This window comes from Conger conger, chromosome 7, assembly GCF_963514075.1.
Source record: "Conger conger chromosome 7, fConCon1.1, whole genome shotgun sequence".
NCBI classification, from domain to species: Eukaryota; Metazoa; Chordata; class Actinopteri; order Anguilliformes; family Congridae; genus Conger; species Conger conger.
In genome coordinates, this window is record NC_083766.1 from 63,550,935 (window position 1) to 63,569,850 (window position 18,916).

The 18,916-nt window shown below is 48.5% G+C and overlaps 1 protein-coding gene across 2 annotated transcripts in view; it reads right to left on the reverse strand.

Moving 5' to 3' along the window:
• Positions 1–472: 472 nt before the first annotated feature.
• The window catches only part of arrb2a (arrestin, beta 2a), an 18,475-nt gene continuing 31 nt past the window's right edge, over positions 473–18,916 (reverse strand). The window contains exons 1-15 of one of the 2 annotated variants that reach the window (XM_061248095.1): positions 18,748–18,916; positions 13,473–13,503; positions 12,345–12,405; positions 8,945–8,989; positions 8,564–8,760; positions 6,419–6,478; positions 6,123–6,190; positions 5,703–5,850; positions 4,640–4,724; positions 4,036–4,108; positions 2,947–3,084; positions 2,462–2,545; positions 2,296–2,372; positions 2,144–2,198; positions 473–999 (exon numbers count right to left, since the gene is read on the reverse strand). The exon at positions 18,748–18,916 is cut by the window's right edge and continues 31 nt beyond it. In XM_061248095.1, coding sequence (XP_061104079.1) covers positions 915–999; positions 2,144–2,198; positions 2,296–2,372; positions 2,462–2,545; positions 2,947–3,084; positions 4,036–4,108; positions 4,640–4,724; positions 5,703–5,850; positions 6,123–6,190; positions 6,419–6,478; positions 8,564–8,760; positions 8,945–8,989; positions 12,345–12,405; positions 13,473–13,503; positions 18,748–18,770 — 1,230 coding nt within the window. In that variant the 5' untranslated portion in view covers positions 18,771–18,916 and the 3' untranslated portion in view covers positions 473–914. The remainder of the gene's footprint in view (positions 1,000–2,143; positions 2,199–2,295; positions 2,373–2,461; positions 2,546–2,946; positions 3,085–4,035; positions 4,109–4,639; positions 4,725–5,702; positions 5,851–6,122; positions 6,191–6,418; positions 6,479–8,563; positions 8,761–8,944; positions 8,990–12,344; positions 12,406–13,472; positions 13,504–18,747) is intronic. The other variant, XM_061248097.1, reaches the window with a different exon arrangement.

Sequence of the window (18,916 nt, forward strand, 5' to 3'; positions counted from 1 at the left end):
CTGGCAATGTAGACAATAAGAACACGGAGAATGAGGTGACAGGTGACAGGTGACGTTCATATCGCACTGAAGTTGGGAATGAGCAGCGTTCTCATCAGGCCACGCCTCCTGTGCATCAGGCCACGCCTCCTCTCACCCTTATGCCCCGCCCTGCCCATGATTCCTTACATAAATCATGTCATCACCAATATACAGCATAACACACGTGCTGTTAAACATGTGATTTTATAACATGTATACGGTATATAAACAAAGACATTTCCCTGACATGCAAAGCACCCAAAACCGCTCAAGAGTGGTCCCTCTAACACTGTGTGTGCTTGTGTGTGTGTGTGTGTCTACGTGAGTGTGCAGGTGTGTGTGTGCTTGTCTGTGTGTGTGTGTGTGTGTGTGCTTGTCTGTATGTGTGTGTGTGCTTGTGTGTGTGTGTGTGTGTGTGTGTGTGTGTGTCTACGTGAGTGTGCAGGTGTGTGTGTGTGTGTGTGTGTATCCACACAGTAGTCCACCGTTTCCACAGTTCTCCTGGCCCCTCCCAGATGAGAATGACAGGATGATGGACAGATCACTCACACTTCCTTTCATACTCATGCCTTTCCAAAAAAAACAAAAAGACCTAAATGATTATTTCCCTCCCTTTCCGCCAGTAATGGGCAGACTGTGCTTCCCTCCTTCTGTGACAGAACAGCAGGACAGGCAAAGGGCCCGGGCTCAATATGGCGTTGACAGCATTTCAGCGGCGGCCATCTTAGAGAGGCGGCCATCTTAAGAGTGGCTTCAGTGACAGAGCTGTAAGGGAGAGACCGGGGGGCTGGGGGAAAGTACAAAAGAAAAAAGGAACATTTTTTTACAGCAGCAGCAGCTTGGCCACGCCCCCTCTCATGACCCGGGCAGGGGGTGTGACCAGGGGCGGAGCCTCAGCAGAGGTGCTCTTCCTCCTTCATCCCTTTCAGACGGAGTCGGGCGAAGTCCTCGAACACAAAGTCATCGTCCTGAGAGAAACTACGGCGCCAAACAGACGCCGTGTGTGCAGTCAGAGCAGGGACCACACCATGGCCCACATGCGCACTAAACTCCGCACCCCAAACCAGCCCCCGCAGCACTGCCTGCGTCTGTTACCCCAAACCAGCCCCCGCCCAGCACTGCCTGCGTCTGTTACCCCAAACCAGCCCCCGCCCAGCACTGCCTGCGTCTGTTACCCCAAACCAGCCCCCGCCCAGCACTGCCTGCGTCTGTTACTCCAAGTGTACAAATGAGTGGCAGTAAATGCACATTAACTAAGATTCTGTTTGCAAAGCAGACTCGTGTACTGGTGGACAATGATAATGGGTAATAAGACTACAAGCCAGCATAGCAGAGCGCTCACACTCTCTCACACACTCTCACACTCTCTCACACTCTCTCACACTCTCTCACACTCTCTCACACTCACACTCACACTCACACTCACACTCACACACACACACACACACTCTCACTCTCACTCTCTCACTCTCTCACTCTCTCACACCCACACACACTCACACACTCACACACTCACACACTCACACACACTCACTCTCTCACTCTCTCACACTCACACACTCACACTCACTCTCTCACACACTCACACACTCACACACTCTCTCACTCTCTCACTCTCTCACTCTCTCACTCTCTCACTCTCTCACTCTCTCACACTCACTCTCTCTCTCTCTCACTCTCTCACTCACACACTCACTCACTCTCTCACTCACTCTCTCACACTCTCACACACTCTCTCACTCTCTCACACTCTCTCACACTCACTCTCTCTCTCTCTCTCTCTCTCACACTCACTCACACACTCACTCACACACACTCACTCTCTCACACACTCACACACACACTCTCTCACTCTCTCACACACTCACACACTCACTCACACTCTCTTTCTCACTCTCTCACTCTCTCACTCTCTCTCACACACTCACTCTCTCACACACTCACACACTCTTTCTCTCTCTTTCTCACTCTCTTTCTCACTCTCACTCACTCACTCACTCACTCACTCACTCACTCACTCACTCACTCACTCACTCACTCACTCACTCACTCACTCACTCACTCACTCACTCACTCACTCACTCACTCACTCACTCACTCACTCACTCACTCACTCACTCACTTTGTCTCAAACTCGATCAGGTTGGTGTCGATCGGGGGATCCAGCTCTGGGACAGCTGCAGAGGAAAACATTTTTAAGTTTCATTTTTCCTTTAAAACAAATCATAAGAATGAAAGATTGCGTACGGGGGCGCAGGAGTGGTGGGGGTGTACCTGATTCCGGTCGAGAGTTGGGCAGTTCTACGGGTTTGGGGTGCATGAGGATAAACGGCAACTCCACTGACACGTCCCTGAAACAGAGGATCATTGGAGAGCTGGAGCAGATGCAAAGGCTCATGGGAAACCTGACAAACAGAGCTGAGACTGCTGCAGAACCTACCCTCCACGCGACACAACCAGCTTCACTTTCACCCTGTAGGAGACCAGAATGCCCAGAACCTCCTTATTGGACACATCCTTCACTCTGCAATGCACAGACACACAGAGAGGGGGCGACAGAGAGATGCCCACAGGGCAGAACATGGGTTTGATATACTCTATAAATTAATGCTGTATAGAATTATGCTTATGTACACAGTTCTGAAACATACATATCATAATTGGCATCAGTAGTTTGGCATAAGCAGTATGGTATAAGTGGCATTGTATACACAGGCTGGTATAGGTTCTGCAGTATAAGCAGGGTGGTATAGGTTGAGCGGTATAAGCAGGGTGGTATAGGTTGAGCGGTATATGCAGGCTGGTGTAAGTGGCATTGTATACGCAGGCTGGTATAGGTTCTGCAGTATAAGCAGGGTGGTATAGGTTGAGCGGTATACGCGGGCTGGTGTAAGTGGCGTTGTATAAGTGTAAGGGGGCTCTCACATGGTGCTGGAGGCCAGGTTCGTGTCCTCATGTTTGAGCTTGCCGTCGAGGGCCAGGCCCCTCTTCTCCCGGTTGCTGGTGAGCGTTGGGGTGAGAGTGTACACCTTACAGAAGGTGGAGCTGGACGATACCTGGTCACTGCAGGAGGGACAGGCACACATCAACCCATGGGAAAACTCATGGGAAACGCAGGCTGAAATGCGTCCGGTCAGATTGAGGACAGTGTTTGTGTGGAATGGAGGTTGCAGTGTTAAACACTTCAGTGTGATATGTGTCGCTCGACTGAATTCACCGCCCAATGTAGACTGTGGTTGTTGTCCTTCACAAAAAGTATAAACGCACTCCAGTCACCCAGAGCAGAAACCTGCTGTGGCCAGCCACAACCCCTGCATGTAGTCAGGAGCACACTGTCACACTGTTCAATGAGCCCATATGAGCTTAAACAGAGAAAGAGAGAGATAAAGGAAGAGACAGACAGAGAGAGATAGAAGAAGAGACAGAGAGATGGAGGGAGAGACAGAGAGAGAGATGGAGGGAGACACAGAGAGAGACGGAGGGAGAGACAGACAGAGAGATGGAGAGACAGAGAGAGGGAGAGACAGAGAGAGATGGAGGGAGAGACAGAGAGAGAGAGAGATGGAGGGGGAGACAGACAGAGAGACGGAGGGGGAGACAGACAGAGATGGAGGGAGAGACAGAGAAAGAGAAAGATGGAGGGAGAAACAGAGAGAGAGATGGAGGGAGAGACAGAGAGAGAGATAGAGGGAGAGACAGCCAGAGAGATGGAGGGAGAGACAGACAGAGATGGAGGGAGAGACAGAGAAAGAGAGAGATGGGAGGGAGAGACAGAGAGAGAGATAGAGGGAGAGACAGAGAGAGAGATGGAGGGAGAGACAGAGAGAGAGATAGAGGGAGAGACAGCCAGAGAGATGGAGGGAGAGACAGACAGAGATGGAGGGAGAGACAGAGAAAGAGAGAGATAGAGGGAGAGACAGAGAGAGAGATAGAGGGAGAGACAGAGAGAGAGACAGAGACAGAGAGATAGAGGGAGAGACAGAGAGATGGAGGGAGAGACAGATGGGTACTCACTCAGCCTCAGTGTGGGCCACGGGACACTTGTACTGAGCCGTGCTGAACAGGCAGATGTCTGCGTACTGCCGCACTGAGAGAGAGAGACGCTGTCTTAGCACTCAGTTAAACACTGCCAATTCAACACTGCATTTAACACTGAGCACGCTTAGCACTCAGTAAAACACTGCCAATTCAACACTGCATTTAACACTGAGCACGCTTAGCACTCAGTTAAACACTGCCAATGCAACACTGCATTTAACACTGAGCACGCTTAGCACTCAGTTAAACACTGCCAATTCAACACTGCATTCAACACTGAGCACGCTTAGCACTCAGTTAAACACTTTCAATTCAACAGAAAGAGGAACACTGCCTATTTACTTCCATTTCAGACAGAGAAAGAGAGAAAGAGAGAGAATGTCTTCATTAAATACTATGGTAAAACTGCTATGAGTGAAAAGTAATGCCTTCTTCAAGTTCTTAACAATCTTAACAAAGAATTAACAATATTAAATATTGTTTAAAATTTTGAGAGTGAGAGAAAAGATGAGAGAGAGAGCCGGAGAGTAAAAATGCGTGGGAGAACAGGACAAGACTGAACAGAGGTTGTGTTTCTCACCAGAGATTTTGATTTTCTTGACGGTCCTGGTGGAGTTATTGGTAACATGCACATTCACACTGATGGGCTCCCCATGGTAGTACAGCTACACAGAGAGAAATTCCATATAAAGTTTGTGTATGTACCGTTTTTGTGTTATTTTATGTACACTTTTGTGTGTGCGTTTATGTATACTCCATGTTTATGTGAGTTTATGTATACCCTGTGTTTGTGTGAGTTTATGTATACCCTGTGTTTATGTGTGAGTTTATGTATATACCATGTGTTTATGTGAGTTTATGTATACCCTGTGTTTATGTGTGAGTTTATGTATATACCCTGTGTTTATGTGTGAGTTTATGTATATACCCTCTGTTTGTGTGAGTTTATGTATAACCTGTGTTTATGTGTGAGTTTATGTATAACCTGTGTTTATGTGTGAGTTTATGTATAACCTGTGTTTATGTGTGAGTTTATGTATATACCTGTGTTTATGTGTGAGTTTATGTATATACCCTGTGTTTATGTGTGAGTTTATGTATATACCCTGTGTTTGTGTGAGTTTATGTATATACCCTGTGTTTGTGTGAGTTTATGTATATACCCTGTGTTTGTGTGAGTTTATGTATACCCTGTGTTTATGTGTGAGTTTATGTATAACCTGTGTTTATGTGTGAGTTTATGTATAACCTGTGTTTATGTGTGAGTTTATGTATATACCCTGTGTTTATGTGTGAGTTTATGTATATACCCTGTGTTTGTGTGAGTTTATGTATATACCCTGTGTTTGTGTGAGTTTATGTATATACCCTGTGTTTGTGTGAGTTTATGTCTACCCTGTGTTTATGTGTGAGTTTATGTATAACCTGTGTTTATGTGTGAGTTTATGTATAACCTGTGTTTATGTGTGAGCTTATGTATATACCCTGTGTTTATGTGTGAGTTTATGTATATACCCTGTGTTTGTGTGAGTTTATGTATACCCTGTGTTTATGTGTGAGTTTATGTATACCCTGTGTTTATGTGTGAGTTTACGTACACCCTGTGTTTGTGTGTGAGTTTATGTACACCCTGTGTTCAGTACCTCCTTGTCCAGAGAGGCCTCCAGGTGTAGAGATCGGTCGGACATGAGGAAGCTACGGGTCGTCTCCACCATGGGCTGTGGGCCCGACTTCTCTGGAGCGTACTGAACTTTCCTGATCACCAATCGCACAGAGTTCCTACAAAACACACTGTATATATATATATCACACACACAAACACACTATACATACTATATCACACACATACACTGTATATACTATATCACACACATACACTGTATACATGAAACACACACACACATACTGTATATATATCACACACACGTACACACACACACACTGTATATATATCACACACTCGCACACACAGAGCTCCTATAATACACTGATCAGCAAGCACATAGGTCCCTCTGCATAGTACCCCAGTGCAGATTATAACACTATAGCAGGAACGCCACTACCTTTTGTGAATTTTCTCCTCCACTGATTTTGCACAGAAAGCTCTGACCTCAAAATCAACCCCACAGGCCTAGAGAAAGAGAAAGAGAGAGAGAGAGAGAGAGAGAGACAGTCAGAAAGAAAGAGAGAGAGATATAAATGTAAAGCAACAATGGGCGTGCATGCGTGTGCATCTGTGTGAGGGCGTGCATGCGTGTGCATCTGTGTGAGGGCGTGCATGCGTGTGCATCTGTGTGAGGGCGTGCATGCGTGTGCATCTGTGTGAGGGCGTGCATGCATGTGCATTAGCGAGCGTTACCTTGCCAGTGTCTTCTGGCCCTGGCTGTAAGGTCACTGAGCAGGGCAGGTTCTGGGGAATCTGGCACAGACAGACACACAGATTTACACATCACACATGCTACACGCTACATGCTACAGGCCTGCTCAGTGCAGCATAGGGGACTCCCAGATTCCCAGATGAAGGGAACAGTGTGATGAGTGGTGTCTGTGCTGTGAGCAGCGTGTGAGCAGTGTGTGAGCAGTGTGTGAGCAGGGCGTGAGTAGGGTGTGAGTAGGGTGTGAGTAGGGTGTGAGCAGCATGTGAGTAGGGTGTGAGTAGGGCGTGAGTAGTATGTGAGTAGTATGTGAGTAGTGTGTGAGTAGTGTGTGAATAGGGTGTGAGTAGTATGTGAGCAGTATGTGAGCAGGGCATGAGTAGGGCATGAGTAGGGCGTGAGTAGTGTGTTAGTGTGTGAGTAGTGTGTGAGTAGGGCATGAGCAGGGCATGAGCAGTGCGTGAGTAGTGTGTGAGTAGTGCGTGAGTAGTGTGTGAGTAGGGCATGAGCAGGGCGTGAGTAGTGTGTGAGTATGGCGTGAGTAGTGTGTGAGTAGGGCGTGAGTAGGGCGTGAGCAGGGTGTGAGCAGGGCGTGAGCAGGGCGTGAGTAGTGTGTGAGTAGTGTGTGAGTATGGCGTGAGTAGTGTGTGAGTAGGGCGTGAGTAATGTGTGAGTAGGGCGTGAGTAGTGTGTGAGTAGGGCATGAGTAGTGTGTTAGTGTGTGAGTAGTGTGTGAGTAGGGCGTGAGTAGGGCGTGAGCAGGGCGTGAGCAGGGTGTGAGCAGGGCGTGAGCAGGGCGTGAGTAGTGCGTGAGTAGTGTGTGAGTCGTGCGTGAGTAGTGTGTGAGTAGGGCATGAGCAGGGCGTGAGTAGTGTGTGAGTAGTGTGTGAGTAGGGCGCAAGCAGGGCGTGAGCAGGGCGTGAGTAGTGCGTGAGCAGGGCGTGAGTAGTGCGTGAGTAGGGCGTGAGTAGTGTGTGAGTAGGGCGTGAGTAATGTGTGAGTAGGGCGTGAGTAGTGTGTGAGTAGGGCGTGAGTAGGGCGTGAGTAGTGTGTGAGTAGTGTGTGAGTAGTGTGTGAGTAGTGTGTGAGTAGTGCGTGAGCAGGGCGTGAGCAGGGCGTGAGTAGTGCGTGAGCAGGGCGTGAGTAGTGTGTGAGTAGGGCGTGAGTAGTGTGTGAGTAGTGTGTGAGTAGTGCGTGAGCAGGGCGTGAGTAGTGTGTGAGTAGTGTGTGAGTAGGGCGCGAGCAGGGCGTGAGCAGGGCATGAGTAGTGTGTGAGTAGTGCGTGAGTAGTGCGTGAGCAGGGCGTGAGCAGGGCGTGAGTAGTGTGTGAGTAGTGCGTGAGTAGAGCGTGAGCAGGGCGTGAGCAGGGCGTGAGTAGTGTGTGAGTAGGGCGTGAGTAGTGTGTGAGTAGGGCGCAAGCAGTGTGTGAGTAGGGCGTGAGTAGTGTGTGAGTAGTGTGTGAGCAGGGCGTGAGTAGTGCGTGAGCAGGGCGTGAGTAGTGCGTGAGTAGGGCGTGAGTAGTGTGTGAGTAGGGCGTGAGTAATGTGTGAGTAGGGCGTGAGTAGTGTGTGAGTAGGGCGTGAGTAGGGCGTGAGTAGTGTGTGAGTAGTGTGTGAGTAGGGCGCAAGCAGGGCGTGAGCAGGGCGTGAGTAGTGCGTGAGCAGGGCGTGAGTAGTGTGTGAGTAGGGCGTGAGTAGTGTGTGAGTAGTGTGTGAGTAGTGCGTGAGCAGGGCGTGAGTAGTGTGTGAGTAGTGTGTGAGTAGGGCGCGAGCAGGGCGTGAGCAGGGCATGAGTAGTGTGTGAGTAGTGCGTGAGTAGTGCGTGAGTAGTGCGTGAGTAGTGTGTGAGTAGTGCGTGAGTAGTGCGTGAGTAGTGCGTGAGTAGTGCGTGAGTAGTGTGTGAGTAGTGCGTGAGTAGTGCGTGAGCAGGGCATGAGCAGGGCGTGAGTAGTGTGTGAGTAGTGCGTGAGTAGAGCGTGAGCAGGGCGTGAGCAGGGCGTGAGTAGTGTGTGAGTAGGGCGTGAGTAGTGTGTGAGTAGGGCGCGAGCAGTGTGTGAGTAGGGCGTGAGTAGTGTGTGAGTAGGGCGCGAGCAGTGTGTGAGTAGGGCGTGAGCAGCGGGCTCTCCTCACAGTGAAGTAAAATGGGTGCGCGTGCTGGCCCAGCTTCTTCAGCAGCCTCTCCTGCAGGCGGCTGATTGGTCGACGCTCCTCAGGCCGGGGCGGGAACGCCTGGAAGGTGGAGATGTGCAGATCCTTCCGGAAGGACAGACCGAGCACATCTAGGTCCTCCCGCCCATACCGAAACGCACACGTCAGGGTCACGAACACTGGAGAGGAGGCATGAGGAGTCACTCTCACTCAGAGTCACTCACAAGGAGTCACTCTCACTCAGACTCACTCACACAGAGTCACTCAAAAAGAGTCACTCACAAAGAGTCACTCACAGACTCACACACAAGGAGTCACTCACTCTCACTCTCAGATAACAAACAGTCAGCAGGTATACTGTACCTTTCCGATCTTTCAGATACTCTGGATCCACCAAGATCACTCCATCTTGTGGGGAAGTGGGATTAGAGTAGAGAGGGAGGGAAAGCTCCGTGTTAATCACTGCTACTATCCGAACACAACAACGCAACACCTTTATAATGAGCTCATTTCACCCCTTTAGCTGATGAGCACTACAGCTCTGTGGGACGTGTGTGATGCCTGTGCTGAACCTGCAGTTCATCGTTCAGAACACATCCGGATACCTTTACCATGAAGTCTCAGCAGAGGCAGGGCAGCTCTCAGTAACGACACACGACAGACCTCGAGATAAACCAACCCGTACAAGAGCTGAGACCAGCCGTCCCACAAGGATTCAGCAGCTCGAGCGACTCTCTGCGCATGCCTATGAGTGGGTCTCCTGCACTCTGACTGTGTGGGTCTGTGTGAGAGTGTCTGTATGAGTGTGTGGGTCTGTGTGAGTGGGTCTCCTGCACTCTGACTGTGTGGGTCTGTGTGAGTGTGTCTGTATGAGTGTGTGGGTCTGTGTGAGTGTGTCTGTATGAGTGTGTGGGTCTGTGTGAGAGTGTCTGTATGAGTGTGTGGGTCTGTGTGAGAGTGTCTGTATGAGTGTGTGGGTCTGTGTGAGTGTGTCTGTATGAGTGTGTGGGTCTGTGTGAGTGTGTCTGTATGAGTGTGTGGGTCTGTGTGAGTGTGTCTGTGTGAGTGTGTGGGTCTGTGTGAGTGTGTCTGTATGAGTGTGTGGGTCTGTGTGAGTGTGTCTGTATGAGTGTGTGGGTCTGTGTGAGTGTGTCTGTATGAGTGTGTGGGTCTGTGTGAGTGTGTCTGTATGAGTGTGTGGGTCTGTGTGAGTGTGTCTGTATGAGTGTGTGGGTCTGTGCGAGTGTGTGTGTATGAGTGTGTGGGTCTGTGTGAGTGGGTCTGTGTGAGTGTGTCTGTATGAGTGTGTGTATGAGTGTGTGGGTCTGTATGAGTGTGTCTGTATGAGTGTGCGGGTCTGTATGAGTGTGTGGGTCTGTATGTGTGTGTGGGTCTGTGTGAGTGTGAGGGTCTGTATGAGTGTGAGGGTCTGTATGAGTGTGTGGGTCTGTGTGAGTGTGTCTGTATGAGTGTGTGGGTCTGTGTGAGTGTGTCTGTATGAGTGTGTGGGTCTGTATGAGTGTGTGGGTCTGTGTGAGTGTGCGGGTCTGTATGAGTGTGTGGGTCTGTGTGAGTGTGAGGGTCTGTATGAGTGTGAGGGTCTGTATGAGTGTGTGGGTCTGTGTGAGTGTGTGGGTCTGTGTGAGTGTGTGGGTCTGTGTGAGTGTGTGGGTCTGTGTGAGTGTGCGGGTCTGTGTGAGTGTGCGGGTCTGTGTGAGTGTGTGGGTCTGTGTGAGTGGGTCTGTATGAGTGTGTGGGTCTGTGTGAGTGTGTCTGTATGAGTGTGCGGGTCTGTGTGAGTGTGTGGGTCTGTGTGAGTGTGTCTGTGTGAGAGTGTCTGTATGATTGTGTGGGTCTGTATGAGTGTGTCTGTGTGAGAGTGTCTGTATGAGTGTGTGGGTCTGTGTGAGTGTGTCTGTGTGAGTGTGTGGGTCTGTTTGAGTGTGTCTGTATGAGTGTGTCTGTTTGAGTGTGTGGGTCTGTATGAGTGTGTGGGTCTGTGTGAGTGTGTGGGTCTGTGTGAGTGTGTGGGTCTGTATGAGTGTGTGGGTCTGTATGAGTGTGTGGGTCTGTGTGAGTGTGTGGGTCTGTATGAGTGTGTGGGTCTGTGTGAGAGTGTCTGTATGAGTGTGTGGGTCTGTGTGAGTGTGTCTGTATGAGTGTGTGGGTCTGTGTGAGAGTGTCTGTATGAGTGTGTGGGTCTGTGTGAGTGTGTCTGTATGAGTGTGTGGGTCTGTGCGAGTGCGTGTGTATGAGTGTGTGGGTCTGTGTGAGTGGGTCTGTGTGAGTGTGTCTGTATGAGTGTGTGTATGAGTGTGTGGGTCTGTATGAGTGTGTCTGTATGAGTGTGCGGGTCTGTAAGAGTGTGTGGGTCTGTATGTGTGTGTGGGTCTGTGTGAGTGTGAGGGTCTGTATGAGTGTGAGGGTCTGTATGAGTGTGTGGGTCTGTGTGAGTGTGTCTGTATGAGTGTGTGGGTCTGTGTGAGTGTGTCTGTATGAGTGTGCGGGTCTGTATGAGTGTGTGGGTCTGTGTGAGTGTGTGGGTCTGTGTGAGTGTGCGGGTCTGTATGAGTGTGTGGGTCTGTGTGAGTGTGAGGGTCTGTATGAGTGTGAGGGTCTGTATGAGTGTGTGGGTCTGTGTGAGTGTGTGGGTCTGTGTGAGTGGGTCTGTATGAGTGTGTGGGTCTGTGTGAGTGTGTCTGTATGAGTGTGCGGGTCTGTGTGAGTGTGTGGGTCTGTGTGAGTGGGTCTGTATGAGTGTGTGGGTCTGTGTGAGTGTGTCTGTGTGAGAGTGTCTGTATGAGTGTGTGGGTCTGTGTGAGTGTGAGGGTCTGTATGAGTGTGAGGGTCTGTATGAGTGTGTGGGTCTGTGTGAGTGTGTGGGTCTGTGTGAGTGGGTCTGTATGAGTGTGTGGGTCTGTGTGAGTGTGTCTGTATGAGTGTGCGGGTCTGTGTGAGTGTGTGGGTCTGTGTGAGTGGGTCTGTATGAGTGTGTGGGTCTGTGTGAGTGTGTCTGTATGAGTGTGCGGGTCTGTGTGAGTGTGTGGGTCTGTGTGAGTGTGTCTGTGTGAGAGTGTCTGTATGAGTGTGTGGGTCTGTATGAGTGTGTCTGTGTGAGAGTGTCTGTATGAGTGTGTGGGTCTGTGTGAGTGTGTCTGTGTGAGTGTGTGGGTCTGTTTGAGTGTGTCTGTATGAGTGTGTCTGTTTGAGTGTGTGGGTCTGTATGAGTGTGTGGGTCTGTGTGAGTGTGTGGGTCTGTGTGAGTGTGTGGGTCTGTATGAGTGTGTGGGTCTGTATGAGTGTGTGGGTCTGTGTGAGTGTGCGGGTCTGTATGAGTGTGCGGGTCTGTATGAGTGTGCGGGTCTGTATGAGTGTGTGGGTCTGTATGAGTGTGTGGGTCTGTATGAGTGTGTGGGTCTGTATGAGTGGCTCTCCAGAGTTTCTCAGAGATATTACACTTCATGTTGGTATACATTATTTATGAATATTATGTATATTAGAAGATGCATCATTTTTTTTCAACCCAATGTGACAAGTTGAGTGTATTAATCCTAAAATTAACTTTAACGATAACCTGGTTTTAAAACACACTCTCACAGACACACACACACTGACACACACATACACTGACAGACACTGACACACACACTCACACACACTCACACACACTCACACACACACACTCACACACACTCACACACACTCACACACACACCTGCTTTATAATCCCCTCCCCTGCCCTGCCTTGGCCACGCCCACTCACCCACTGGGTCCACATGATCCAGATGGTCCACAAAGTCCCTCTTACCCAGGTACACTGTCACCTGAGGAGAGAGAGGAGCATGCATTTACACACACACACACACACACACACACACACACACACACACACACACACATACACACACACAATACACACACACACACACTCACTCACTCACAACAAAAACACACACACAACATACACACTCAGAACACATACAGCACACACAACATACACACACACCACACAACACACTCAACACACTCACAACACATACAACACACACTCTCACACACACACACACACACACAACACACTCACAACACATACAACACACACTCACACAAACAACACACTCACACACACACAACACATACAACACACTCACACAACACACACAACACACACAATACACACAATACACACACACATACAACACAAACACACACACAACATACACACTCAGAACACATACAGCACACAACATACACAACACACACACACACACCACACAACACACACATAACACATACAACACACACAAACACACAACATACACTCAGTGAGCATTTTATTGGGTATTTTTTAGACTTATTTTTTAGACTTCTACTGCTGTAGCCTATCCACTTTGAGTTATGATGTGTTGTGTGTTCAGAGATGCTCTTCTGCATACCACAGTTGTAATGTGTGGTTATTTGAGTTACTGTCACCTTCCTGTCAGCTTAGACCAGTCTGGCCATTCTCCTCTGATGTCTCTCATTAACAAGGCGTTTCTGTCTGTAGAACTGCTACTCACTTGATTTTTTTTCATCCATTCATTTGCAAACTCTCGAGACTAGTTTGCATGAAAATCCCAGATCAGCAGTTTCTGAGACACTCAAACCACCCTGTCTGCCACCAATAATCTTTCCACAGTCAAAGTCACTTAGATCACATTTTTTCCCCATTCTGATGGTTGATGTGAACATCACCTGAAGCTGCTGACCTGTATCTACATGATTGTACACATTGCACTGCTGCCACACAATTGGCTGATTAGACAATCGCATGAATAAGTAGGTGTAATAAAGTAAAAATGTGAGCGTCCATACAGACACATGAACAGAGTAAATTAACGCATGACTTCACCTTGCAGTTGGGACTGGATTTCTTGAAGACTCTGGGACAGGGAGAGAAAGAGGGAGAGAAAGAGGGATGAAGGCAAGGAGACAGAAGAGAGATTTTTAGTTCAGATTAATTTTCAGTTAATTGCCAAATACCAACAGCCACGGACACTCAGCAACAGACAGGGAGCCAAATGGCTACAACAGTGGCCAGTGCAAGTACTGGCATATCAACTCCATACATTTCCAGAGCACAAGGCCCTGACCACAGTAGAACTGTTCTAAATGTTATGACGCATGCAAATCTGAGAGAACAATCCTTAAACACTGACGATGGGCAACAATAGTTTACTCAAAACATAGAAATGGAAATATTGCCTACAAGTACACACACATAAGATTCAATATTACTGGGAGTCATTTCAGTAAAGACATGGTGCAGAGCTCCAGGATTAAACATAAGCCTTTCTGCATCTGCAGCAGGAACCAGAGAGAGGCTGAGAAACAGAGAGAGGCTGAGAAACAGAGGATGTGACCAGAGAGGAGGAATAAGCCAAAGAGAGGGGGAGAGAGGAGAGAAGCAGATGAAGAGTCCTAAAAAAACAAGAACAAACACAACAAACACAACAAACACCACTGCACTAATTCAGTCAAAGAGATGGGCTGGGCTACAATACAACACACGCACACGCACACTCACACACTCACACACTCACACACTCACACACTCACACACTCACATACTCACATACTCACATACTCACATACTCACACACTCACACACTCACATACTCACACACTCACACACTCACACACTCACAGAGGACTGGGCTACAATCAATACAACAACACAGAGATACAGAGTGAGAGAAAGAGAGAGAGAGAGAGAGAGAGAGAGAGAGGGAGGGAGGGAGGGAGGGAGGGAGGGAGAGAGACAGAGAGAGAGGGAGGGAGGGAGGGAGAGATATATAGAAAAAGGGAGAGAGAAGGAGAGGGAGGGAGAGAGAGACAGAAAGATAGATAGAGAGAGAGATATAGAGAGAGGGGGAGGGAGAGATAGAGATAGAGAGATATGCATAGAGAGAGGGAGGGAGAGCAAGAGGGAGGGAGGAAGAGAGAGAGACAGAGAGAGGGCGAAAGAGAAATTTGATTTTTAAAGATGGCTGAAAGTTTCTAATGAAGATGGATAAACTGAGACGGGCTGCTGTTTCTGTCCATCCTGTACCTCTACCCTACACTCTACTGCCCCTGTACCTCTACCCTACACTCCACTGCCCCTGTACCTCTACCCTACACTCTACTGCCCCTGTACCTCTACCCTACACTCTACACCAAGACTCTACTGCCCCCAGGACACACGTACACCCCACACTTTACTGCCCCTGTACCTCTACCATACACTCGACTGCCCCCATGCTCCACCCCACACTCTATTGCCCCAGTTCTATTCTCCCCTTGTTTAAGGCAGAGGCTCATATCCCTTCTTCTTCATCTCCAGAAGAAACTTTGGAATTCAGGAGACCTGTCACTTCGTTGCTATGGCAGCCAGCTGGAGCATTCTGGTTCCCATGACGACAGAACATTCGTCAGCGCAGACACAATAATGCATTTTAAAGCATCATATTTATCAAGGCCTGAGTTTAACCAGGCAGAGAGAGGAGGCCTGAGTTTAACCAGGCAGAGGAGGCCTGAGTTTAACCAGGCAGAGAGAGGAGGCCTGAGTTTAACCAGGCAGACAGAGAGGATGCCTGAGTTTAACCAGGCAGAGGAGGCCTGAGTTTAACCAGGCAGAGAGAGGAGGCCTGAGTTTAACCAGGCAGAGAGAGAGGAGGCCTGAGTTCAACCAGGCACAGAGAGAGGAGGCCTGAGTTTAACCAGGCAGACAGAGAGGAGGGAGGGACAGAGGATATGTGGTCACTGTACGACAGATGAGGTTGAAACAGAAGTGCACTTCCTTCTATGTTTCATGTTTTAAAATATATAATTTTCCATAAGAATATAATTTAAAAAATGAACGCAGTATACCAGAGTCCAGCACTGCAGCAAGCCTGGACACCATAACAACAATATTAATAATATTAATATTAATAATAATAATAATAATAATTTGTTATTTAGCTGATGCTTTTATCCAGAGAAACATGGAGTTAAGGGCCCTGCTCACGGGCCCAACAGCTGTGCAGATCTTATCGCTGGCTACACCGGGGTTTAAACCACCAACCTTCTGGGTCCCAGTCAGGTATCATAGTCGCAAGGCTACTGGTTGCCCCATGAGCGTCTCTACTTGTGTCACATGACCTGTCACAGCCGCTACACAGCCAATCAGCTCTCTGCGTGAAAACACATCCCGACATCTGATCGCGACGCCCACGTATGTCCCCGCTCTGCTGACAGAACGCTAATTAAACATCCACTGTAGTTCATCCAGTGTGTTTATACTGCCTCGACCTGCCCCCACACACACCCCAAACCCCCTCTCTCAGCCAGCAACATTTACCCAGCCCTGCTATGAACACTGTCATACCCAAGCCCCTGTACCCTCTGACAAGAGCCACTTAAAAATCCATTTGCAACCACGCATACACCTTAACAACGGATTAATTTGGTGCTTAACATTTTAATTATTTAAAGCGCTAACATTAAATAAGCATTATTAATATGATGATGATTTATTCATGGAATGGTTAGTCACAGGTCCATAGCAGAAAGACACAAACACATATGATAGGATCTGTGATAAATACAGACCTGTGTACAAAACAGGAAGTTAGACATGAGTAACACAGAGCCTGAGCAGCATCAATGCATCTGCAGTCACAGTGTTAAAGGGCTGCAGTCACAGTGTTAAAGGGCTGCAGTCACAGTGTTAAAGGGCTGCAGTCAGTCACAGTGTTAAAGGGCTGCAGTCAGTCACAGTGTTAAAGGGCTGTAGTCACAGTGTTAAAGGGCTGTAGTCACAGTGTTAAAGGGCTGCAGTCAGTCACAGTGTTAAAGGGCTGCAGTCAGTCACAGTGTTAAAGGGCTGTAGTCAGTCACAGTGTTAAAGGGCTGTAGTCACAGTGTTAAAGGGCTGCAGTCACAGTGTTAAAGGGCTGCAGTCAGTCACAGTGTTAAAGGGCTGCAGTCACACAATTATTGGTTGAAAACCTCTCTATTGTGCAGCACAGAAAGGTGCCAAGTGAAAAAATAGATCCAGTCCAGATCTTTAATGAGCAGGTGTGCCAGGCTGATGGTTAATCCAGAGCCCCTGCCAAAATCTCAGACTGCTTTCAACATTCTTTAAAATATTCACAACAATGTTTGAAATGTGTAAATGTGTGGATGGGATATACTCCTAAAACTGACACATTCTAACCCAGCGGTCTGTGTCTGACACATTATAACCAGGGGTGGCCTGTAGCGTAGTGGTTAAGGTAAATGACTGGGACACGGAAGGTCGGTGGTTCTAATCCCGGTGTCGCCACAATAAGATCCGCACAGCTGTTGGGCCCTTGAGCAAGGCCCTTAATCCTGCATTGCTCCAGGGGAGCTGAAATGCCAATAATGTAATGTAATGTAATCTAACAACCCAGCGGTCTGTGTCTGATACACACTCACACACAAACTCTCTCTCTCACACACAAAGCTTTTATCCCTATTTCCAGCTCCTCTCGCGAACCCGTGAGGATTGAAATTGAGGAGTACTTTGCATACAGGCTGCATAAAACCAAATTAACTCCTGTAAACCAAGCAGAGAGCGAGAGCGAGAGCGAGAGAGCGAGAGAGAGAGAGAGAGAGAGAGAGAGAAAGAGTGAGCGAGAGAGCGAGAGAGCGAGAGAGAGAGAGAGAGAGAGAGAGACTGGGCGGGGATGACTTCTGGAAGCTCTTAGAACGCCCAGTTCCTCATACTGAGGTGAGGTATATCACCATGTGTATTTGCGGGAATGTGTCTGTCTCTGTCTCCTTAAACCGTAAAGGCCCCTGTGCTCCTACATCGGATCCGTACTCTGATAAACTTTACGAACACGGGCTCCAGAGAGGCCGAGATCGCTCCGACCACCTCCACTGCCAACGCACTGTAACTCAGCGTAACCCAGGGGGAAAAACATCTCAATAATAAACACACCCCACCCCCATCACGGACACCTCCCACTTCCAAAGCCGAAAATCTGCAAGAAAACCCATCAACACTCGACTGCAGAACTGTTTTCAGGATTCAAACCCAGAAACTCCAACAGATTTAACAGTACGGTGAGCGTAACGTGCAAATGCACCGCCGTTCACCGGATGAAGGTTGAGACATTGTTCCCGTCGTATTTCTGTTCACTTTTTGAGTAAAGTCAGATTTCTGGAACTCCTCTACAGTGTGCTGGGAGAATGTTTCGGCTGAGGCATGTAAACCGAAAAAGTGTTATTAAAATTCTACGCATGAATTTGGAATTTTAGATTACCTCACATTGAAATTCACAGTGAACTGCATGCCAGCAAGAAATATAGCGATTATTTATACTTTATTCCATCAAACCCGCACACGAATTCAAAAAACGAATCAACAGACTATCTACTTTCTGGATGGTGTTTCGGTAACAGGTAGTGCAACCAACATCCCCTGCACGCGCTCGGCAGCTGGACAGTCACGGAGCAAATGTCAGCTTCAATGTGTGGGTGTTTCACGCAGCAAGCCGACAAACACTAATATACCGGTTTGCCAACATAGCGACAACATCTAGCATTTCTAACGTTAACTCGCCTTTTGCGTTAAACTGTGAAGCCGATTTTGCTACTCGTGCTTGATTGTGAATGATTCTATATACAGTAACAGTTACTGCCTTTGATCATCATTTACGAGCCAGCTAGTAAATTAACAAGACGGCACCCCGCCCCTTGGCTTACAGCACAGAATGTAAAGCATCTTTTTGCTAAATACGTGACAATAACTAACTTAAATGCCCAAAATCTATACCAGCTTTATAGCCTCAAATCTACATATAGCTATAGCTAGCTAACGATAGGCTTCCACCAGCCGGCATCTCCGCGCGTAACGTTGCACTCTCAGCCCGTTCAATCTGCGACCAGGTGGCTGTCAGAAGCCCTGGAACACGCGAAACTTGCCAATCAAATTATTAGCGTCGCTGGTGAAACCCACCACTCGCAGCAGGGATATGAATTACCTCGTCATCCAGCTTATATATTGCATTGGTTTCGATAGCCAGAATTAGCTGGCTAGCTTTAGCAACCTGTCCAGGCTACATCACAGCGTAAAAGCGAAATGTCAATTTGGCCAGCGGACGTTGGCATATTTTGCAGAAAAATGAACTGACCTGGTCCCCGCCTTGTCCCCCATTCCTGGCAGAGCGTGTGGAGATAAATTAGGCAGGATTTGGCAAGACTCCGTGTTTTGATTACGCCTCTGGTTCCACTTCCCTCACACGTTCGTAGCCTCGGCTCCGGCCGCCCGCTCTCTCGCTCGCTCGCTCGCTCGCACAGTAG